The sequence below is a fragment of the Plecotus auritus genome (assembly GCF_963455305.1).
Source record: "Plecotus auritus genome assembly, chromosome: 1".
NCBI classification, from domain to species: domain Eukaryota; kingdom Metazoa; phylum Chordata; class Mammalia; order Chiroptera; family Vespertilionidae; genus Plecotus; species Plecotus auritus.
In genome coordinates, this window is record NC_137770.1 from 64,864,275 (window position 1) to 64,889,236 (window position 24,962).

The window sequence follows — 24,962 nt, forward strand, 5'->3', positions numbered from 1 at the left end:
AGTGTTTAAATATGATTTTAACTGGATAGGGAGCTGCATAAGTTTCCTGTTGTTGATGGAAAAGGAGCTTCTATGGAAAGTAATCTCACAGGGTGATCTGACCATAAATTCCTAACTGGGCAGGTTATGGTTGGTAGTCATGTCCCAGGCATATAACTTCTTTAGTAAAAGGTTTATCTTTGCCTTAAGCAAGCCCTTTCCATTGTTTCTGTGCAACTAGGTTAACACCTTTGAAGATGGCCCCTCAGAACCCTCCTTCTAAAGCTTGAGTTTAACTATCCTGTACTCCCCTGACTTGCTTTCTCCCACCTTCATGTAATCTTTCTTATTTTCCTTCCTTAATCTCAAATGCATAAAAGAAACTGCAAAACCTTCTCCCAAGCATTTGTGATCTTGTTCCCGGCTCATGTTGTCAGTGTGGCTCAAATAAACTCTTTTAAATAAATGTTTTAAAAAGAATCATTCTTCAGGCCACCACATAATTAAAAGCAAGGAATTAGCCCTAGCCAGCTTGGCTCAGTGGATAGGGCACCAGCCTGCGGACCAAAGGGTCCCAGGTTCGATTTCGGTCAAGGGCACGTACCTCAGTTGCAGGCTCTTCCCCAGCCTGGGCCCACGTCAGGACGTGTGCAGGAAGCAACCAATCAATGCGTTTCTCTCACATGGATGTTTCTCTCTGTCTTTCCCTCTCTTCCACTCTCTCTAAAAAATCAATGGAAAAATATACTCAGGTGAGGATTAATAAAAATAAATAAAATAAATAAAAATGAGGAATTACAGGGTTTCCAGTATTCTTCTAATACCATGAGTAAATGTAAAATCATCAAAATTACTCATAGTCTAAAAATGTAACCTGCAGCACAGAAAAATATTTTCATTCCTCATGAGACAACATTAATAACTAGTTTCAACAAATTTATAAATTTTTTAAGTGAATGGGAAAAATTAACATTAATAACACAGATTGGGAAAGATGAAAGTATAGTATGGTTTCTTATACAAAAGCTTATCTTGCTAGAGTAGGTATATGTGAAATATCCTATATTTTTCAGTTCTCCTCAGAAAAAAATGAGAAAATAATGTATTAACAAAAACTTGAATCTTATCAAAGTAGGAAAAAAATTAGAGAAGGAACTTTTGAAATACCTATTATGTTGACCCTTCCTGGTGCTCGAACATAGAACTTGGGAATGGATCCAAACTTAGAGTTAAACATCTCCTTTAGCTTCAGCAATCTGAAAATAAGAGTAGAATGTGTCAGAATATCCACATAATAGAAAAATCCATAAAATACATATGTGCAAACATATTTCATATACCAACCATCTTTAGTTACCCTTAAAAAGTAAAAAAAGCAAATCTTTTACTGACATACTTCCTTTAGAACCCCAGGAATAAAAAATATTGTAACTCCCTAAGTGACATTCTAAGAGTTTGGATGTTCTTTCGTAGACACAAACCTGGCACATCTTGTTGTGCCAGAAAGTAAGGAAGTGTTAAAACAATGATGTAACATATCAGGACACAAGAGCCCACATAGAGGATCCCACTGCCCATATCTGAAACAACTTGATCAACATAGTAATAAAGACAACATATTATAACCCACAGAATAAAACAAATCAGTATGTCCATACTAATATAAATAACTGGAAGAGCCCTAGCTGGTTTGGCTCAATGGATAGAGCGTCAGCCTGCGGACTGAAGGGTCCTGGGTCAATTCCGATCAAGGGCACATGCCTGGGTTGTGGGCTCAATCCCCAGTAGGGGGAATGTAGGAGGCAGCCAATCGATGATTCTCTCTCATCATTGATGTTTCTCTCTCTCCCTGCCTCGCTGAAATCAATATAAATATATTTTTTTAAATAACTGGAAGAAAAGGAAAAACACTTCATTACACTAGAATGACAAATAAAAAATACGAAGAAAATTGAAAATCATCATTTAGTGACCACCATAGTAATAGTTTTTTATTCAGCCAAGGATCATCAATGGATGCTAAAACCAGTAAATGGAAGTTTGATATGAAACAGAATATTAACATATTTTTTAAATATATTTTATTGATTTTTTACAGAGAGGAAGGGAGAGAGATAGAGTTAGAAACATCGATGAGTGAGAAACATTGATCAACTACCTCCTGCACACCCCGCCCCAACTGGGGATGTGCCCGCAACCAAGGTACCATGGGACCCTTCAGTCCGCAGGCCGACACTCTATCCACTGAGCCAAACCAGTTAGGGCTTAACATATTTTTTAAATATTTCATCAAAAGATACTTAATAGTTACAGAAAAAAAATAGTAACTTTACAGTGGAAAAACCAGGCAGATGTGTCCTTAACCAAGTGATCCCAGTTAACAGCATTGTTAATGGGCAAATAGACATCATGTGCCTACTGATATGATGTACTGAGAAAACAAAATTACTTTTTGTAGTATTCTTACCAAAAAAAAGATAAAGCAAATCTAATAATGAAGAAATATTATGTAAAGTCTGTTAAAGGGGAAAGAATTTTAAAGTATAATCATGACTCCTACACAGGTATAAAATAAACATGTGTTAAACATTTTTATCTCATGAACTAATGACAAAACCAGTAAAATATTATAACCAGTTAGAAGGAGAAACCAAAGTACTACTCATATAGTCAAATAAGGAATGTTGAAATGAATTTACAAGTAAACACAAAAGCTACTAAAACTGGTTAACAGCAACAATCGACTGCATCCCTCTAGACATAATTTGCAGTTTCTATGCATAAGAAGCACTTGCACTGCTATCAGTTTTCTGTGACCTACAGCACTGTTAAAGGGCTTGACTGTAATGAAAGGCTCAGCGACACACAGGAATCAGATCACTTCAAAGATAGGTATGCCAGGCAACTTCTGATTCTCCTTGGAGACACCTAATAATCTTTTGATCCATTTCAAAGTTTTTCACAAGTTTTCCCTGCAACCCAGATTGAGGGATAGTCTATAAAATAACTGGTCATGAAATACAAAGAAAGACTGAGGAACTGCCTGCCCCCCAAAATAAAAGATATTTAAAAAACAAAACAAACAAAACAAAAAACCTAAATGCACCCTGTGTCCTCGGTTGAATCCTGACCAAGAAAAAAAAATTATGTATATATATATAATTTGCTATGAAAAGCACATTAGTGGAATAATTGGTAGCACTTGAGATCTGTCAATAGATAATGTCATATTGATGCTAATTTCCTGATTTTAATCATTGTATTCTGGTTGTGTTAGAAAATATTCTTATTTCTGGGAAACACACTCCAGTATTTAAGGTTAAAGAGGCATCATGTCTTCAACTTAATCTAAAAATGTTTAGAAAAATATAACATAAAAAGAGAGAGAACAATAAAACAAATATGGAATAACATTAACATTTGGGGAAGCTGGGAGAAGAGTACACAGTAATTTTTGACTATATTTGACTTTTGTGTAAATCTTAAATTATTTCAAAATAAAAAGTTTTTAAAAAGCATTTACTGATACTTTACTAAATACTCTACTTAAAAAGGAGATTAATGCCAAAACCGGTTTGGCTCAGTGGATAGAGCGTCGGCCTGCGGACTGAAGGGTCCCAGGTTCGATTCCGGTCAAGGGCACGTACCTTGGTTGCGGGCACCTCCCCAGTAGGAGGTGTGCAGGAGGCAGCTGGTCGATGTTTCTAACTCTCTATCCCTCTCTCTTCCTCTCTGTAAAAAAATCAATAAAATATATTTTTTAAAAAAGGAGATTAATAATAGTCGTTGGCCTCTAGGAATATAAAAGTCTGTCAGAAGAGAAAGATGGGTAAGCTAAAAAGTACAATACAGCATGAAATAAAGTAATACAGTTCTTTGGGTGTAGAGAGAAGCTATTTAGCTCCTACTGTGGGAGAATGTGGATGAAGATAAATCCATAATGGGGAGAATAAGTTAGAGAAGGCTTCCCAAAGAGGCAACAGTTAAAATTAATTGTAAAGGATGATGTCAGACTAGTGGAATGTTGTGAAGCATTCTAGGCAAATGGAATTAAAAGGACCAGCTTGCTGCATTCAGAAAATTATAATTAGGGCTTTAAATACATCAAAAGAGAAAAGTAGGAGAGGAGGTTGGTGGTAATCAAGCCCCAGATATTAAAGGGCCTTATATGCCAAGTTGAAGCAATTGGCTGAGAACAGATGTTTAAATAAAGTGATATCCATTTCACACTTGACAAAACTCACTGGGGAGTGCATGGAAGGTGGGTCATAGGAAGGCAAGGCAGAAAGAAAGAAATCCAATAGGAAGCCACTGTAGTAAATCTAGAGAGAAATGCTGAGGGTACACTAGCGATGGAGATAGAGAAGGGTGAAAATTAAGTTCATATTAAGGAAGTCTAATCCATAGGAATCAGTGACCAATTAGGTGTGGGAAAGAGGGAGAAGTTTTCTAGCTTATTTAACTCCACTAGCCGCAATAGGGGCTATTTCTGCCTGTGAAAATCACATACAGACAAAATTCAAGTTCTGCTGAACTTGAATCCTTATTAATTTGCTTTTATAAACACTGAAAACACAAACAAGATGAAGTACTAACAGCACATTAGAATAAGTCTCCTAAAATGTGTTTTAGTAAAATGATTTTGAGTTATTAAATTTTGCATTATTTTCCCAATAATTTAAAAAAAAAAAAAAAGAAAGCAGTCTGTTCATGCCTTACTATAATTACTCCATCACCAAGAGGCTTACCATACAACACTCCTGCCTTTGAAATTCAAATGCAAAGAGGCTGAAAGTATTTTTCTTGAAGAATAGAAAGAACTGGTGTACACAATGTTTTTCTAAACCTCATACCTAATCTATACATATAAAAGCCAAGCGACTGGAATGACCAGAATGACCGGTAGCTATGACATGCACTGTGGCCAGCCAACTGGCCTGATGGGTATGGGGTTGGTCGGCCAACCTCCTGCAGCCCCTCCCCATGGCCGATCCCCTCACCCTGACCAGGGACAGGGCCGGTGGCCAACCTCCCATGTCCCCTCCCCCTGGCCCGCCCACCCTGATCGGTCGGGGCAGGCTGGCTGGACCTCACCTGTTCATGAATTCATGCACCGGGCCTCTAGTCCTCTAATAATGAAGCAATATGGCTATAATTGGGAGAGTAGCTGTATTTTTACCACACTGGGCTAGTCACCAGCAAGACTCCATCACTTAAAATGTAGTCACTTAAAGTATGCCTCCAAAAAGAGTACAGTGAGCATTTCCAATCCTATCTAATAAGGAGGGAATATGCTAATTGACCCTCACGCCATCACAAAGATGGCAGCACCCACAGCGAATAAGGAGGGAATACACTAATTGACTGCCATGCCCTCAAAGATGGCAGCACCCACAGCCAATAAGGAGGGAATATGCTAATTGACTGTCACATCCTCAAAGACGGTGGCACCCACAGCCACAAGATGGCGGCACCCAGTCCCCTTAGCCCCGCCAGGGTGGCAAGCACGTGGCAAGTCCCCCAGTCCCCTCAGTGCCCCAGCCACCCAGGGCCGCCCAAGGCTCAGGTAACCAGGGCTGGCCAAGGCTTGCGCTGCGGGCAGTGGCAGCAGCAGAGGTGTGATGGGATCGTCGCCTTCCCCTGATCCCTGGGTCACCTCCCACCCCTGAGGGCTCCCAGACTGTGAGAGGGCGCAGGCCGGGCTAAGGGACCCCCACTCCAGTGCATAATTTTTCATGCACAGGGCCTCTAGTATGAACATAAGAGCTCCTACAAAGATCACATAGTTAAAGGCAGAAATGGTCAAATTATCACCACACAAATTGCTGAATCTGGTGCTCTGAATGCTCTTTGGACTTCAGATCTATTTTAACAGCAGTCTTAATAGAACTTGAGAAACAAAAAATATGACTGTAGCGAATGAAATAGATTTCAATATAAGGACTGATTCTCTGAGGACCCTTGGGTGACCAAATGGCTAACTGCAAAGAAGAATGAATTAAAATTTTAAGAGACAAGACATGTATCTTTAGTTTGACCATATGACCTTAGACAAGTCTCTTATACTCTCTGTGCTTCTGTTTTGTCTTCACTATCAGGATAACAAGAAAACTATGAATTTTTAATACTAATTTAAGAATACTTGGTTGTGAATATGTATTTTCATGGTGAAGGGAATCAAAACTTGCCACTTCAAAATATATCATTTGGCAGGAGGATTATTTTAAGCTGAAGGCAATTTAAGAAATAGCAAACACAGGAGGAGCTCTCTACTTTCCCTCTATCTACCTAAGAGCAGGGCATAGATTTCCCTTTCTGTACTTGTCTCATTCCTTCTCCCATACCAAGAGATGAAGACTCTTATCACTGAAGACTTCACTAACAAATCTATATAAACAAACCTTACTAAAATAGCCCTTATCATCTTCCATTAGTTTCCCCCATATAGTCACCTTCCCACAACTTGCCATCCCTACAAACCAAAATCCCTTCTTTTGGTCTAGCCCAGTGGTCGGCAAACTGCGGCTCTGTTGACTAATGAGTTTGCCAACCACTGGTCTAGTCAATTCTCACAATTCAGCATCCTTTGTTAAAATGGTACATAACTTCCCAGCCCTAACCACTTCCTTGGGTTTTCACTTCTTTTCTGGAAGCTGCCACGTGAATGTGAAATAAACCTTTTCTCCTGTTAATCTATCTTTTGTCAGTTTAATTCACAGCTCCTAAACTTAAGAGAGTAAAGGAAAACTTTTTCCTTACTTAAAGTCATAATTTTAATGAGTTGTTCTATCCCTCATTTTCCTCAACTACAAATTGAGGATAATGACAGAAGTTACTGCAAAGGTTTGTTATGAGAATAATAAGATCCCAGCCGCAATGGCTCTGTAGTTGAGCATCAACCTATGAACCAGGAGGTTGCTGTTCGATTCCCAGTCAGGGCAAATGCCCTGATTGCAGGCTCAATCCCCAGTGGGGGTTGTGCAGGAGGCAGCCAGTCAATGATTCTCTCTCATCATTGATGTTTCTATTCCTCTCTCCCTCTCCCATCCTCTCTGAAATCAATAAAATACCTAGGAATAAGCTTAGCAAAGAACATAGAAGACCTATATACTGAAAATTACAAAGCATTATTAAAAGAGATTAAAAAAGACAAAACAAAATGGAAAAATATCCTGTATTCATGGGTTGGAAGAATCAACATAATTAAAATGGCAATATTACCCAAAGCAATATACAGATTTAATGCAATCCCCATCAAAATCCCTATGTTATTTGTTAAAGAAATAGAACAAGGAATCATCAGATTTGTATGGAACCACACAAGACCCCAAATAGCCAAAGCAATCCTGAGAAAAAAGAGCGAAGCTGGAGGTATCATGCTACCTGACTTCAAATTATACTACAGAGCTACAAGAATGAAAACAGCATGATATTGGCAGAGAAACAGATACGCACCTCAATGGAACAGAATAGAGAGTCCAGCTATAAAACCACATGTAAATGGACAGATGATTTTTGACAAAGGAGCCAGAAACACACAATAGAGTAAAGACAGTCTCTTCAGTAAATGGTGCTGGGACAACTGGAAAGCCACACGTAAACAAATGAAACTGGATTACAATTTGTCCCCATGTACAAAAATTAATTCAAAGTGGATCAAAGACCTAAATATAAGACCTGAAACAATAAGTTACATAGAAGAAAATGTAGGTACCAAACTTATGGACCTTGGTCGTAGAAAACATTTTATAAACTTGTCCCCAAAGGCAAGGGAAGTAAAGGCAAAAATAAATGAATGGGACTACATCAAACTAAAAAGCTTCTGCACAGCCAAAGAAACTAACAACAAAACAAAGAGGCAGCCAACTAGATGGGAGATGATATTTGCAAACAGAAGCTCTGACAAAGGTTTAATTTCCAAAATGTCTAAAGAACTCACAAAACTCAACACTGAGCAAATAAACAACCCAAACTAAAAGTGGGCAGAAGACCTGAAAATATACCTCTCCCAAGAAGATATAGGAACAGCCAATAAATATATGAAAATTTGTTCAATCTCATTGGCAATTAGGGAAATGCAAATCAAAACTACAATGAAATCCCACCTCACACCTGTTAGAGTGGTCATTAGCAATAAGAAAAGCATAACAAGTGTTGGAGACGTTGTGTGAGAAAGGGAACCCTGATTCACTGCTGGCAGGAATGTAGACTAGAACAACTATAGGAAGCAGTCTGGTGATTCCTCAAAAAACTAAGAATAGTGCTACCATATGACCCAGAAATCCCTCTTCTGGGTATATACTCGAAAACCTTGAAATCATGTGTTTGTAAAGATTTATGCACCCCCTATGCTCATTGCAGCATTATTCACGGTGGAAGACATGGAAACAACCAGTGTCCTGCAACAGAGGACTGGATAAAGAAGATGTGGTACATAAAAACTGTGGAGGTGCTCTGGGAAACCAAGATGGCGGCATAGGTAAGCACCTAAACTGCTGCCTTGCACAACAATTTCAAAACTACAACTAAAAGACAGAACGGACACCATCCAGAACCACAGGAAATCTGGCTGAGTGGAAATTCTACAACTAGAAAGAAAGAGAAAAGCTCACAGAGAATTGGAGGTACGGCAAAGGGTCTTTGTGCGCGCAGAGAGGAAGGGCGGCTGAGAGCCTGGCTGACTTTCTCTGGCGGAAGGGGGAAGGAAGCCCCCGACCGCACTGAACCCCAGTTCTGACTGCACTGAACCCCAGTCACGGATGAAACCCCGTGGACCCAGGCTCATACAGGGAGAGTCTGGACTGTCAGGTAGAGAGAAAGGCACCCGGAGACTTGGAGACCCGGGGGAGACCTGGGGGTCGGGAGGCGCGCACGCCAGTGTGCACAAAGGCTGTGGAGGTTGCCACAGGCTTTCCCTAGCAGAAGGGAGTCGGAAGGTCCTGACTGCACTGAACCCCAGTTCTGACTGCACTGAACCCCAGTTCCAGGCGAGCCCCTGGGGACCCACGCTCTTACGGGGTGGGGGGAATCTGGACTCTCGGGCAGAGACTCGGGAGCCGGGGAAGGCAGAGGACTGGAGGCGCGCGCGTGCCAGTGCGCATAAAGACTGCGGAGGTTGCCACAGGCTTTCCCTAGTGGAAGGGAGTCAGAAGCTCCTGACTGCACTGAGCCCCAGTTCTGACTGCACTGAACCCCAGTTCCAGGCAAGCCCCTGGGGACCCACGCTCTTGTGGGGGGAATCTGGACTCTCGGGCGGAGACTCAGGAGCCAGGGAAGGCAGAGGTCTGGTGGCGCACGCGCGCGCGCAAGGGCAAGGCTGACTGGAAGCCAAGACTTTCTGCTTCGCCCTGAGACTCCACCCCATCCAAGCTGAGCACAGAGGCTATTGCAATTTGGCAAGTCTAATCCTATAAGGCTGTCTCCAGCACCGAACTTCTCCCAGCGGAGACACAGCTGATCCTTACAGCCAACTGGCCTGGAGGTCAATCCTCCCAGTGATACCAACAACAATCAAGACTTCATTACAACAAGGCTGTACACACACACAGTCCACAAAGGGGTGCACCAAGAGTGTCCACCTCAGGTTAACTGGGGAGGCTGACCCACTGGGCCATATAGGAAACCTAGCACACAAATCTACCCTACCAACTCAGGGAATCAATGAAAATGCGGCATCAAAGAAACAGATCACAAATGAAAGAAATGGAGGAAAACAAACGACTGGATATAGAATTCAAAACCACGGTTATAAGGCTTTTCAAGAATATCCTAGAAAAGGCCGATAAATATAACGAGACCCTCGAAGATATGAAAAAGGACCAACTATAAATTAAACATACACTGACTGAAATAAGAAATATTATACAGAGACCCAACAACAGACTAGAGGAACACAAGAATCAAGTCAATGAATTGAAATACAAAGAAGCAAAAAACACTCAACCGAAAAAGCAAAAAGAAAAAAAAATCCAAAAAGTTGAAGATAGTGTAAGAAGCCTCTGGAACAACTTCAAGCGTACCAACATCAGAATTATGGGAGTGCCAGAAGAAGAGAGAGAGCAAGATATTGAAAACCTATTTGAAGAAATAATGACAGAAAACTTCCCCCACCTGGTGAAAGAAATAGACTTACAAGTCCAGGAAGCGCACAGAACCCCAAACAAAAGGAATCCAAAGAGGACCACACCAAGACACATCATAATTAAAATGCCAAGAGCAAAAGACAAAGAGAGAATAGTAAAAGCAGCAAGAGAAAAACAGTTAATTACCTACAAGGGAGCACCCATACGACTGTCAGCTGATTTCTCAACAGAAACTATGCAGGCCAGATGGGAGTGGCAAGAAATTTTCAAAGTGATGAATAGCAAGAACCTACAACCAAGATTACTCTACCCAGCAAAGCTATCATTCAGAATTGAAGGGCAGATAAAGAGCTTCACAGATAAGAAAAAGCTAAAGGAGTTCATCACCACCAAACCAGTATTATATGAAATGCTGAAAGGTATTCTTAAAGAAGAGGAAGAAGAAAAAAAGTAAAGATAAAAATTATGAACAACAAATACATATCTATCAACAAGTGAACCTAAAAATCAAGTGAATTAAAAACCTGAGGAACAGAATAATCTGGTGAATAGAATAGAATCAGGGGCATAGAAAGGGAGTGAACTGATAATTCTCAGGGGGAAAGGGGTATGGGGGGTTCAGGAAGAGACTGGACAAAAATCATACACCTATGGATGAGGACAGTGGGGGGGAGGTAAGGGCAGAAGGTGGGGTGGGAACTGGGTGGAGGGGGCTATTGGGGGAAAAAGGAGAAACAATTATAATAATCTGAATAAAGATTTATTTAAAATAAATAAATAAATAAAAATAAAAAACTGTGGAATGATACTCAGCCATAAGAAGGGATGAAATAGCACCATTTGCAACAACATGGATTGACCTTGAGAACATCATGGTAAGGGAAATAAGTCAGTCAGAAAAAGTTAAGAATCATATGATTTCACTCATATGTGGGATATAAAACTGAAACGCATGAACACAAACAGCAGTGTGGTGGTTGCCAGAGGGAAGAGGGTTGAGACGGGGTGTGAAGAGATTCCTAATATATGGTGACAGGAGATTTGATTTTGGCTGGTGGGCACATGGTGCAATACACAGATCTCGTAACTTAGAAACCCACACCTGAAACCTCTATGTTCATGTTGACCAATAAATTTAACAAATAAATAAAGTCACACCAAAAAATAAAAATAAAAAATAAAGCTCTTGACATGCTGGAAAAGACAGAAATGTCCTTACTTTAATAAAGGCTATTTACCAGAAACAGCAAATTTGATGACAAAATGTTAGAAATGTTCCCATTAAAAGCAGAATCAAGACAAGGGTGCTATCATTCAATACTGTACTACACTACATAAAATGTAAAAGATATCAAAAAGTTTAAGTGCTAGACTGGGAACAATATTGTATAATATATTTTAAAAAAACAAATTGTTTATATCAAAAAATCCATACATTCATACAAAAAATACATATATAAAAGCTCCTGAAAACTAACAACAAAATAGACAATCTAATAACATCTTTTTTTGCAGGGCCATTTGGCATAAACAATCAAAATTTTATTTTTAAAAAATGTATTTTTTAAATTTGATTTCAGAGAGGAGGAGAGAGGGAGAAACATCAATGATGAGAGAAAATCATTGATCAGCTGCCTCCTGCACGCCCCCTTCTGGGGATTGAGCCCACAACCTACGCATGTGCCCTGACTGGGAACTGAACCGTGACCTCCTGGTTCATAGGTCACTGCTCAACCACTGAGCCATGCCGGCTGGTCAACAATCAAAAATTTTTTTTTAATATATTTTATTGATATTTTACAGAGAGGAAGGGAGAGGGATAGAGAGCTAGAAACATCGATGAGAGAGAAACATCGATCAGCTGCCTCCTGCACACCTCCCACTGGGGATGTGCCTGCAACCAAGGTACATGCCCTTGACCGGAATCGAACCCGGGACCCTTCAGTCCACAGGCCGACGCTCTATCCACTGAGCCAAACCGGTTTCGGCGACAATCAAAATTTTAAATGTTCATTACCTTTGGCCCTCATTGCATTTCCATGAATGAGTTTTTGTTTTGTTTTTTAAGAAGATTCCATTCTTCTTTTTTTTTTTATTTCATGAATGAGTTTTAAGAGACATTCACAAAAATACTCAAAGATATATGTACAAAAATGCTGACTGTAGCATTATTTGTAAGAGTGAAAAATCAGAAACTAAAATATACACTCTTAAATAGTTTAGCAGTTAAATAAATAATGGTATTCATACTATTAAACACTCTTGGTCCTTGAAACAGTGAAATAAATCTGAATGGAGTGATATAGCAGAATCTCTGAGAAAAACTGTTAAGTGAAAAAAAGTAACAGAAAAACAAATATGATTCTACTCATATGAATATAATAATACCATTTTGTATAAAATGGTAACAATATTACAAGGTTACAAGATATTATTAGGATAAAATCATCTTACCAGGATACAAATCAAATGGATAACTTCTATGAAGCGAAGAATTGGCAGCACAGATTAGGAATCAGAGACTATAGTGAGTAAAGTAACTGTGATTTCCAGGCTTTCCTGAATATACTTTACATAATCCAAATCTTTCCTATTGAGAATGCATTCACACATTACCATTATTCATAGAGACAAAAGGTGGAAACAACCCTTCAACTGATGAATGAATAAACAAAATGTGGTCTATCCATACAATAAATACTATTCAATCGTAAAAGGAATAACATACTGGTAACATGTTACAATATGGGTGAACCTGGAAAATATAGTAAGTGAAATAAACTCGTCACAAAAACTACATATTACATAATTCCATTTATTTGAAACTTCCAGAATAAGCAACTCTATAGAAACAGAAAGTACATTAGTGATTGCTTAGGACTGGGGGATGCAGAATTCTTTTGGGGATGATAAAAAAGGTTCTAACTTGGATTATGTAACAATTGCACAATCCTGTGAATATACTAAAAAACCATTTCACTGTAAACTTTAAACAGGTAAAATATTTTATATGAGTATTACGTATAAATATAGCATTTAAAAATAATAATCCAACAATTTAAAACTTAATTCCAAAGAAAAGAGGAGACATCACTTCTAAAAAAAAAAAATTAAGTTAGAACAGTGGAATTTAAAGTAGTTTTACAATACAGAGAGCATGTAAGATTGGGATGCAGAAAAAAAATCAGAGCTTCTATTTCTATTTGATTTTTATATAAAAACAATAGAAAAGAAGTTTATCCAAATGTAAAATGTGGTTGACTAATGCCTTTATTTAGAGGATCATGTGTCCTTGAAGTTGAAGAGGCATCCTGAAGAAAGAACAGGAGTTCCACAAGAAGACAAGCTGATCTTGACACTCTCATGCATTTTGTTTTCCTTTCAGCATATTGCAACCATATGCCCAGCTAGGTGGATTTATAGATATGCTATATAAATTTAACTTAAGTCACCCCTACTAAAATGAATAAGTGGCTGAAACATTGCTTGAAGCTAACAATCATATTGCATGCACAAGTGAAAACAAGAAAATGGCAGAGCCCAAACTCATCTGACTGCTGTTATGATCTCTTCTGTGGCTAGCACAGAACAGTATTTGTTGCATGAATGAACACTGAAAGTCAATAAAGGTAAAGATCTCTAAGAAAATTTTATAAACAATTCTTCACTTTTAGTACCTGTTACCACCATTTCCTCTCCCCCACAGGGGAATATTGAGCATTATGATTAAAATCATATAAATCAATATACAGAAATTTATACATAGATATTTTTTATGTACTAGTACAAAGTGCCAGATTATTTTCATGTAACAAATTCTTCATGAATTTTATTGGAAGCATGTGTTTAACAAGGTGTCCTAATTCATTCAAATGTGTAAGTACTGTGCAAGGGCCTCCAGAGAATATGCTGACATCCAAAGACATTCGCAAGCACTAAACCAGTTGCTCAGTGGGTTAGGGCATTGGCCCACAGACTGAAGGATCCGGGGACCGATTCTGGTCAAGGGCACATATCTCACTCAGTCAGGGAGCGTGCAGGAGGCAACCAATCAAAGTCTCTCTCTCACATTAGTATTTCTCTCTGTTTCTCCCCCTCCTTTCCACTCTCTCTAAAAATGAATGGGAAAAATATCCTTGGGTGAGGATTAGCAAAAAACAAACAAAGACATTCACAAGAAGTCTAAAGCAGTGCTAGTTTCCACAACCAATAATTGTGTTTCTTTCTGGTAACTAAAGGCCCACTGTTTGCTGGCTTAAGGGTGAAAAAGCACTTGCAAGTTTTAGTAAGTTATATTATCAACTGTCACATGATGATCATATACCAGGAAGGAAGGAGAGCTTGAGAACTTAATATTAAAGAAAAAAATTGGGGGGCGGGGGGAAGGGAGTAAAAATTAGAAACAGCAAAGGGGGAGGCAAAGCAACCTTAGAAAATCTGAGTCAAAATGACTTATTTCTACAAAGTATCTGCAATATGCCCTCAAATGAAAAGATTGTCCACTAGGTATCACTAAGCCATTAGTTATTCTGTAGCTAAATACTGGCGGCATATTAACTCCCTAAGTGGCAACTCATAGATTCCATGATTTGTGTAAAAGAATGCATACACCAAGGGTTTTGTTTGTTTGTTTGTTGGGGGCAGGTTGTTTGGGGTGAGGAGCTGTGTGTGTGTGTTTTCAGCGAATATTTTATAAAGGAGACCTTAAAAAGCACTATCAGCCGGCAGGCAAGACAAAGAGAGAAGAGATTTAGAGTTAATTTAGATATTTCTGCTAAAGCCCTGCATAAGAGCATACCACCTTGAGCAATAAAGGAAAAAGAATTTGCATAGATAAAGAAAAACACGCATCCCTGATAGGAGTCAAGGTGGAAAGTGTCGCGTGGTCTTCCTTGCAAGCCCAGCAGCGCAGCCTTATAAAAATCTCAAGGATTCTGTTCCCTCCCTGGGGAAAAAGCGTCGTCCCGGAGAAGCGTCAGAGCCCTGGACAGCAACTGCACCTAGCCAACCCAGGCGATCCCAAACCCCCAAACCGCGGCATCTCCTCTCCCCCACCTGGGATGTTCTGCCACCTGGACTCGACACGTGACAGGGCCCTCCGTAGCCATATTTCGCTAGACCCTTCTTCTTTCGGCAGTTTCAACTGGTAAAGAAAGGCTCCCAACGTAATCACAAGACATCTGCTGCAGGAGCCCTTTCTTCCGGGCGACACAGGCCCCACCACCCTGCGGAAATCCTGCAGATTCGCTGAGGTGGCTGTTCCAGTCCGCCCCTCCTCTGGCTCCTCCTCCCTAGGCTGTGAGGCTCCACGCCCTCCCAGCAGCTGTCAGGTTCAGCCACCAGGCTGCTGGAGCTTCGAGCTACCTGGGACTCCCTGTAGCCCTTGTTCCAAGCATATGCCAAGCTGACTTAGTAAATTTTCCTTCTGCGTCCTAGGCTTAGGTCTGAGTACAGAGTTATAAGCTGGAGACTCAGGTTGCGCTCTCCCCTCCCCCCCACCCTTTTTTTAAAGTTAGGGCTTTTGTTCTTTAATAACCAGCAACTACTCCAAAATGTTTAGTTATTGGCTCTTGTGTGGGTTATTTCCAAATCAGGCAATATAAAATTGATGCAACACTTGATTTAAACACATTTGCCTTTATTCCAGACTAGATGCATTGGTAGGCCTTCCTAGAACACATAGCAAAAAGAAGAAAAACATGTCTAAAACTGCAAGAGCCCTTAGCCTCCAGTTCAACCCCTTCATTTTTCAGTTACCTAGAGAAATCGTAGATGCCCTATATCAAGAAACATAATAATAAATATAAAGTGCTTTAATTAGTAAGAGGCCTGGCATAATGAAAATAGTATAAGAAAGTAATGTGAGTTTTGTTTTTTGGTTTCCATTTGGGGTTCTTTTAGTAGTTTGAGAACAAGTTATTTTAAAAGCAATGCTTTATAAAAGTAATAACATAAATTTTGGGGACAAAAGTTACTAATTATTTCCATACTTTTTTTTTAAAGCATACTTCACTGGAGTCTCATCAAAGGTCACACATGTTCCGAAGCAGACTGGATTTTAATTCCAGCCATCGAAATGATCACACCAGCATTGTTATCACTTGTGTGTTTTCTTGTCTCCAGTCTAGAGTCTTGCTACTCAAAGTGTAGTCAGACCAGCAGCAGCATCACCTGGGAGTTATTAGAAATGGACAATCTTGGGCCCAAACCCACTGAATCATATTCTACAATACAAGCCATATATTTTAAATTCTCTTTTTAAAATCTTTTTTATTGAATTCAGTGAGGTGACATTGACTAATAAAAACATGTATGTTTCAGGTGTACAATTCTATGACATGACATCTGTATATTGCAATATGTGTTCACCACCCCAAGTCAAATCTGAATTTTCTACAAGTCATTTTTAAATGAATAGAAAGAGATACATGGAATTGACTGTAATATTTTACCCAATATGTCCAAATTACTATTTCAAAATATCATCAATATAAAAATTGTTCAGGTATTTTACTTTTTCATAGGAACTCTCCAAAGTCCAGTATGTATTTTACACTTATATCTCAATTCCAACTGCAAGATGTAACAACTGTATTAGACTCTATATATTTAGACTATAAGCTCCCTGAAGGCAAGAACTGTTTTTACAGTCTCTGGGGTTTTTTATGCTTTTGATATTTTTATTAATTCTTTCTTATGATTGAATTTATTGGTGGAGCAAATATTCCTTAAAAACAACACAAAAAGCATAAAGAATTCTTACAACTCAATAGTAATAAGACAAATAACCCAATTTTAAATGGGCAAAAGAGGCGCTGTTTCTCAGTGGTTAGTGTTTATGCTCCTGCACCAGTTCTATTTCCAGTCAGTCAAGGGGGCAGGTTGAACCCTTGCCCAGGTTGGGGCGCAGTCGAAGAGGCAACTGATCGATGTGTCTCTCTAGCATCAATGTTTTTCACTCCTCCTCCCTCCCTTCCACTCTCTCTAAAAACAATCAGTGGGAAAAATATCCTCAGGTGAGGATTAACAACAACAACAAATGGGCGAAAGAACTGAAGAGATATTTCACCAAAGAAGATGCATGGATGACAAATAGGCACATGAAAAGATGTTCAACATTAGTCATTAAGAAAATGAAAATTAAACCCACAATGATATACCACTACACTCCTACTAGAGGACTAACCTTAAAACTGACCACACTACCTGTTGGCAAGGATGTGGTGCAAATGGAACTCTTAAACACTCTTGATGGATATACAAAATTGCAAAACCAAAAAACAATGTGGCAGTTTCTTAAAAAGTTAAACATACACCTACTATATGATACAACCATTCTACTACTAGGTATTTTCCCATGTCCTTATCTACTGTTATGTAACAACTAGAGGCGTGGTGAATGAAATTTGTTCACGGGTCAGCTCCTTAGGCCTGGCCGGCCATTGAAGCACGAGTGTCTGGTGTGGAAGGGCAGGTCCCAGTTGACCTCTGGGCCATGGGCAGCACTTGGGCCCCAGGGGCCCCACGCGCCCCCCTCCACCAGAGTCACAGCACCTGAGTCCCCCACACGAAGATGCAGTGAGTGCAGCTGGAAAATGCGGGCCAGGGCGCAGTGTGGGCCTCTGAGCCACCCAGTGGCATTGCACAGAAGCAGGGAGGGCAGCTTGCTCTCTCCCAGCCAGCCTCGCAGACCAGCTCCTGCACAAACCCACGGGGAGCCCGACTGGCACCTGTGGTCCCAGCGGCTGGGGCCTGGCTCACCCAAAACACACCATGCGGGTGCGGGTGCAGGGCAGGCGGGCACCCAGCACCTAAATGTGGGGCGCGAACCCTAGCATCCCGGTGGAGGGTAGCAGAGGGAGTGAGAGTGAGCTCGGTGAACACCCCGCATTCTCACCACACCTCATCCCCATCATGCCCCCCTCTGTCACCCCTGCACCCAGGCAGCGTGTCGCCAACGCCCGCCATGTTCCATGCCGCCCCCTGGTGGTCAGCGCATGTCATAACGAGCGGTCGAACTCCCAGTTGAGGGGACAATTTGCATATTAGGCTTTTATTATATAGGATATTACCACAAATTTAGTATAAAACATTGCACATTGATGATCTCACAGTTTCTGTGATTCAGAGTTAGGGCACAGCTTCTCTGGCTCCTCTGCTCTAGGATCTTACAAAGTATTATCTGAGGCTCAACTGGGGAAGGATTCATGTCCAAGATCCCATGGCTGTAAGCAGAATTCAGTTCCTATTAGGCTGTCAGTATGAAGGCCAGTTTCTTGCTAGCTATTGGCTGCATGCCACCCTCATCTCTTGCCACATGATCCTTCATAACATGACCACTTGCTCTTTAAAAGCCAGCAAAGGAAATAGAGTCTACCCTAGCGAGATGAGTTTACAATCCTATCTAATAAAAGAGTAATATGCAAATTAACCATCACTCCACTACACCCACAAGCCACGCCCACCAGCCCATCAGGAATGAGTATGCAGATTAACCCAACGAAGATGGCTGCGGCCACAGAGCGAGCAGGAGGCTTGGGGTTCTCCGGCAATGGAGGAAGCTAAGCTTTCTGCACACCCTGGTGGGCCCAGGCCTCCACTCAAGGCTACAAAGTTTCAATTACAGAATATAAATAAATCCCAGATACCACGGCCTGCACTTGGGTCACCAGGGGGCGTGGCCGGCCTGCAAACCACCACAGGCCCCTCGCCCAGGCCGCCCCACACCCCAAGGGAACCCCCACCCTGAGCCAGGACACCCTTCAGGGCAAACCAGCCGGCCCACACCCGTGCACCAGGCCTCTATTCTATCTAATAAAAGAGTAATATGCAAATTGACCATCACTCCAACACACAAGATGGCTGCCCCTATGTGGTCAAAGATCCTGCCCCCATGTGGACACAAGATGGCCTCCACAAGATGGCCAGCAAGGGAGGGCAGTTGGGAAGGACCAGGCCTGCAAGGGAGGGCAGTTGGGGGCGATCAAGCCTGCAGGGGAGGGCAGTTAGGGGTGACCAGGCTGGCAGAGAAGGGAAGTTGGGGGCGACCGGGCCTGCAGGGAAGGGCAGTTAGGGGTAACCAGGCCTGCAGGGGAGAGCAGTTAGGGGCAATCAGGCTGGCAGGGGAGCAGTTAGGCACCAATCAGGCTGTCAGGGGAATGGTTAGAGGGTGATCAGGCTGGCAGGCAGAAGTGGTTAGGGGCAATCAGGAAGGCAGACAGGAGAGCAGTTGGGAGCCAGCAGTCCTGGATTGTGAGAGGGATGTCCAACTAGGATCGGGCCTAAACGGGCAGTTGGACATCCCTCGAGGGGTCCCATATTGGAGAGGGTGCAGGCTGGGCTGAGGGACACACACCCCCCATACATGAATTTCGTGCACCAGGCCTCTAGTCTTATGTAATGTCATTATGTACATAACCTTTGCTCTATCTTTCGGTTAAAAGCAGATCACATTTACTTATCTATCATCTATAATAATAAAAGCATAATATGCTAATTAGACCGGACGTCCTTCCAGACGAAGCCAGGGCTGCAAATTTCATGCCTCGGGCCTCTAGTACCTCAATAAAGCTGAAACAAAAAAGAAGAGGCAGTCACAGATCTCACCGACACTGAAGAGGGAAAGGATTAGCCAAAGCATAATTACTAAGGAAACCATCTTACAGTCTATCCACCACATTACACAAGATAAATGTTCTTAGCAGCTTATTTGTATTAACCAAAAACTAAAAAAAAAAAAAAAAAAATCAACAGGTAAATGAATAAACTATGGAATATCCATACAATGGAACACTCAGCAATAAAAAGAAACAATCAATTAATACATGCAACAACATGGATGAATCTCCAAATAATGATACTGATTGAAAGAAGCCAGGCAAAAGAGAGTACATACTGTATGCTTTATTTATATCAAATTCCAGAAAATATAAACTTATCTATAGTGAAAAAATAGATCAATGTTTTCCTGGGAAAATTGAAGGGAGAAGATGGATTACCAAAGGGCAATAAGGAAACTCTGCAGTGATAAATATGTTTATTATCTTGGTTGTGGTGATGGTTTCACAGGTGTACACATATGTCAAAATTCATCAAATTGTATACTTTAAGTATGTGCAATTTAATGTACCTCAATAAAGCTAAATTATACCTCAACAAATCTTTTAAATATGTCTTTAAAAAAACACAAGATCCACATCAATGCACCATCAAAATAAAAATGTATTAGTTACCATTGAGTAAAATTGATATCAAGAAAAAGAATGTCATAACTGCACTAAGTATTCAGAATAAGCTATGTAAATGAGGTGACATTTAAATGAATTGTTAAGGACAAAAGGCATTCCCGGCACAGAAAGATTACTTAATTAACATGTTTATTTATTCAACAAACATTCATTACACTTGTGTACACAAGGAGTGAGCCTTTAAGTACTGTGAAGGCCTATTTAACGTCTCTTAGCAAATTTCCAGATTGGTTTACTAAATTTGGAGATGGCCCAGGATAGTATGATTTACTTGAACATTTCTTTCTCTCTATTGTAGAAGTAAGTCATTACATTAAAAAGCAGCAAATTATATAAATTCAATCTAAATGAATTTTTATACATTTACATTATGTAATCATTATGTACATGGTTGATAACTTCAAAATTATTATTGACTAAAAAGCAAAACTATATAGCTCTGATTACTCTGAGCAAATGAATTTCTTGACCACCTTTGGATTCTATTTTCTCTTTGGGGGAAGAATTATTAATTTCAGGTAGAGTAACCATGTGATTTATTGTCTAAACTTCTGAAGTGACAAATGCTAATAATTATTTTTGTGGGAAAACAGTACTAAACTAGGGTTGTTATCCCAGGCAAAGTGGGATGGATAGTCACCCCAGTTATAGGGAGATTTTGTTTTGTTTTAAGGTTACAGGTGAACAGATTGCTGAGCTCTACCCCAGATCTACTAAATCAGAATCTCTGGTATGGAGTTTGGGAAGCTATAATTTAATGAACTGCTATGCTTGGGAAGCCTTGAACTTTAAAGTGATATCATTAAAGGCTCTTCCAATTCTAAAATTATATATTTAATAAGGAAATTTTGAACATGCACTGGCTATTAGATGATATCAAGGAATGATTAATTTTCTTAGTGTAATAATGATGCTGTAATTACATAAGCAAATGTCCTTATTTTTAGGAAACACACATAGCTGCACTTAAGAGTGATATGTCATGATATCTGCATCTTATTTTTAATTGATTCAGGAAATACATACACACATAAATAAGGCTGATAGTGGGAAGACACATGTTCACTGGACGATTCTTTCAATTTTACTCTATGTTTGAAATGTCTTATAATAAAACATTGGGAGGAAAGGGCTACTAGGGAAAACTTGTTTATGTTAGACAGTGTTATTGTTAGATGACTTTTAAGAACCATGATCAAAAATGTCAATTCAGGTGATTACTAAAAAAATCCAGCCTCTATCCTCATTTGACTTTTTTCTAAGGCAAAATAAAATGACAAATTTATTCACTGTCGGACTGTTTAAAATAGTGTTATTTTTGAAAAATTCTAAATGTATCAAAATGTCAGCTTAAGTAAATTAAGTTGCATTGGTTCATTCAACAGAGATTATTAAACAACGATTAAAACAATTCTCAATAATATATTGTACACATGTCTTATACTGTTACATAACTAGGTATGGAACAAAAAGAATCCGAAATTATATCTGTGCTATAACTATATAAAATTTGTGGACTTAAGTGGGCAGAACTGGAAGTTTATATGGAATGTGCTATTTGAGAAGCAGTTTTTCCCCCTTTATTTCATTTTCTTATTTCGAATTATGCTCATGATTTTGTGCAACAATGCATTTTAAAAAACCAGTCGCTAACTGCTACCTTAATGTGGTACTAAGGGCAGTAAAGGTCAGTTTATAATTCGTTGAACAACTGAATAAGATCTGGGACGCCTCAGCTGATCGATGCTTAACTAATTTGGGATATCCACAGAATCGTTTTGCCGACTACAAATATAACAAACATTTCGTGTAAACTATATTGCTGAAAAAGTTTCCAAAATTCACAGGAACACCCACCACAACGTGCGGGCTACACGCATGTAAATAATGATGGCAGAAATAATACTACCTGTCATACACGATGGGCATGTCACCCTTTTCTCCGCGAAAGGCTTCTGGTCCTAGGCTGCGTCTTATTTTCACCAGAATGAGATTTTTCCAGAGTCCCGGGCAAGGGAGGAGCCCGTCCCCTAGCCTAGGAGGCTGGAAACTGCTCGACGTGTGTGAGTGCAAGGTCTCCAAGGCCCTTCAGCTGAGCTCCGCAGCACTAGACTATGCCCCAGTTGCTAGGTTTGGTTGCTAAGGCACCAACCGTTTCGCAGGAAGAGAGAGCGGTGCGCTCACTTTTGGCGTCGTAGCGAATCCTCTCAATACCGAGCGCGTTAGTTCCGGAAGGAAACGTTCAACTCCTCTAAGAGTGACGGGAAGGCGAGGAGAAGCTGGGAGTGACGCCTCTGAACCGCGGAGGATTGTGGGAGGAGGTTGTCTCCAATTTCTCCTCCCCCTCCCCCTTTCCCGGCCAAGATGTCTGACATGGAAGATGATTTCATGTGCGATGATGAGGAGGACTACGACCTGGTGAGGCGCAGGGGACGGACCTCTGGGGCTGGAGGGGGTTTCTGGCTTTAGGGGCCAGGGAAGGGGCGGCCGCGGCCTCTCCCCGTAAAACATGTGCTCCTTCCAACTTCTCCAGGTGCAGTGACAGGACGGGTTTACCTCCTCCCCATTCCCGCACTGGCCGGGGCCCTGCTTCTCCTCCATGGGGGAGGGGAGGGTAAAGGAGGCAGCGTTGGGGGTCTGGAGCATTGCGCTCCAAGTCCGGTCGCCTCCTTCGTTTACTTGGCCGCCTCTGGCCTCCGGCGTCCGGTTCTCGGTGCCGCTACCTCCTCCCCACCGCGCGAGCCGCCTGGGGGACCGTGAAGTGGTCTAGGGCCCGGCTCTGCCCTTTTGGGCCCAGAATTGCGGGCTCCCCTCTTCCCCCTTGAACTGAGCGGGTGCAAATGCTGGGAGAAGGGTCTGTAAACTGGGGGGGGCCTTACTACTCCTAGGCCTGACCATGAAACGGCGTTTATAAGTCTCCTGGAAACATAGCTTAATTAGTCCTGTCCAGGATTCGTTTTGGTTTAAGGTAAAAGTGCCGTGGAGAATTTAGAGCAAAAATAGCTGGAAAAAAGTAGTTGAACTAGTTGTGTTTAAGGAGAAAAGCTGGGGAGGAGGTTCTGCTTTTTGTTTGTTTTGATGGGGGGAGAGGGTAAGCAGGGGATTGACAGAAATTTCCCAGTATTCAAAGTTAAAAATACCAGCAGTGAAGACATAAATTTATGCAACTGAATGGTGACTTTTAAGTATTCAGTGTTTAATTTATTTACACGTTTTTTTTAAATTCACTAACATTTCAGGTTGCTACTCAAGATAAAGTGGCCCAAGAATCAACGTCAACTGGCTTTTCTCTTTGTTGGGGCGGGGGGGCGTTTTTATGATGGTTCATGTATATTATATGATGCTGCATTAAGGTAAAGTTTAGGGAGGTCTAGCTCCTCTTACATTTTAAGTCCCAGAGATGCTCAAGCTATTAATAATCGTTTTTTGAATTAGTGTAAAACTTCTTTGTAAAGTCATTTCCACTTAATCTTTCCATTTTAAAAAAAGGCACATTTGCAAAAGGTAGAGAGGGTGCCTACTGTTACTTGAAAGTCATAGTAGAGGTATTGATCATCGTTAAAGTTAGATGTGAAGTTTTGCTAATGGCTATTATTTCTGCCTTACATTTTTAGTTTGTACAAACCAAACCAGTTGTAGGCAATACCTTGAGTTTATTAAGAACATGTTACTTGTGATATGTTGGGCATTTTTTATGACATGTTTATATTACTGTATTTGTAAATATGAAAGTGTTTCTTTTAAATGTGTTTGTATTTTTAGTTTGTGTTTTTAAGTTTTCTGCTTATGTCTTATCTAATGAATAGTTTTCAATACATAAATGACTTATTGGCACTATGATTAACTTGAAAGTCATTTACATTAATCATATAATGGAGGGAAGGCAGTGAGAATCCTCTTGTCCCATGAAGTACTCCATTTTTGTAAGAATTTTAATTAAACATACATCGTTTAACTTGACTATGTTTCTGAAGCCTTTTAGGGCCTGTACTACATGTACAACATAAAGTTGAATGTATAGTTGTTTTGTCTTTTTTGAAAATTTCTTAACCATAAACGTAAGATCTTACTTAAATGAAAAAATTTCCCCCAGCATTCTGTTGAATAGTTGTTCCTCTTCCCATATCTCACTTGCATAGATACCATTCTGGGTTCCCACTCAGATGTCAAGTAGTGAAAGCGTTTATGCTCTGTTTACTACTAGTGAAACTCTTCTGGTGGCATAAATTTTACTTAGTAATTTATTTTTTACTACCTTAGTTAATATCCTTAAACCATTATGCATTTTTTAAAAAGATTAAAGGGTTGGTTGCCTTTTCATACTTGCATGTTGCTAAAAGGGAAGTTTGGTGTTTTGTTTTGTTTTAATACTTATTTCCCTGGGTCTTTTTTTGTTTGTTAACTAAAGTCATGAAGATTTCCAACCACAGATATATTCAGCATATCTTTTATAGGTTATTGCTTGATAAATTTTAATGCCTAAGGTACTTTTTGTTCTTGCCCAATGTAGTGGGAATAGGTAGTTATGCTACCATTGGAAAAAGTAAAAATCTGTTTTTAAAACTATAGAATGTTAGTCCAAGAAAGTAAATAATGATTTGTACCTAAGATCTAAAAGAGAATAAATTTGGTTAAAAAAGAAGAAACAAACATA

At 40.2% G+C, this 24,962-nt stretch overlaps 2 protein-coding genes across 6 annotated transcripts in view; one reads left to right on the top strand and one right to left on the bottom strand.

The window, feature by feature from the left end:
• Positions 1-22,466, bottom strand: part of GALK2 (galactokinase 2) — a 163,981-nt gene extending 141,515 nt beyond the window's left edge. Inside the window, exons 1-3 of one of the 4 annotated variants that reach the window (XM_080682672.1) lie at positions 15,117-15,288; positions 1,147-1,235; positions 584-702 (exon numbers count right to left, since the gene is read on the bottom strand). Coding sequence is in view for 3 of the 4 variants with exons in the window: in XM_080682669.1 (XP_080538795.1) it covers positions 1,147-1,235; positions 15,117-15,169 (142 nt within the window). In the remaining variant the exon portion in view is untranslated. Of the gene's footprint in view, positions 1-583; positions 703-1,146; positions 1,236-3,626; positions 3,712-15,116; positions 15,341-22,217 lie in introns of those variants that run through there. The other 3 variants (XM_080682670.1, XM_080682669.1, XM_080682671.1) reach the window with 3 other exon arrangements.
• Positions 22,467-22,578: 112 nt separating this feature from the next.
• The window catches only part of COPS2 (COP9 signalosome subunit 2), a 33,281-nt gene continuing 30,897 nt past the window's right edge, over positions 22,579-24,962 (top strand). Inside the window, exon 1 of one of the 2 annotated variants that reach the window (XM_080643750.1) lies at positions 22,579-22,726. In XM_080643750.1, coding sequence (XP_080499876.1) covers positions 22,673-22,726 — 54 coding nt within the window. In that variant the 5' untranslated portion in view covers positions 22,579-22,672. The remainder of the gene's footprint in view (positions 22,727-24,962) is intronic. The other variant, XM_080643749.1, reaches the window with a different exon arrangement.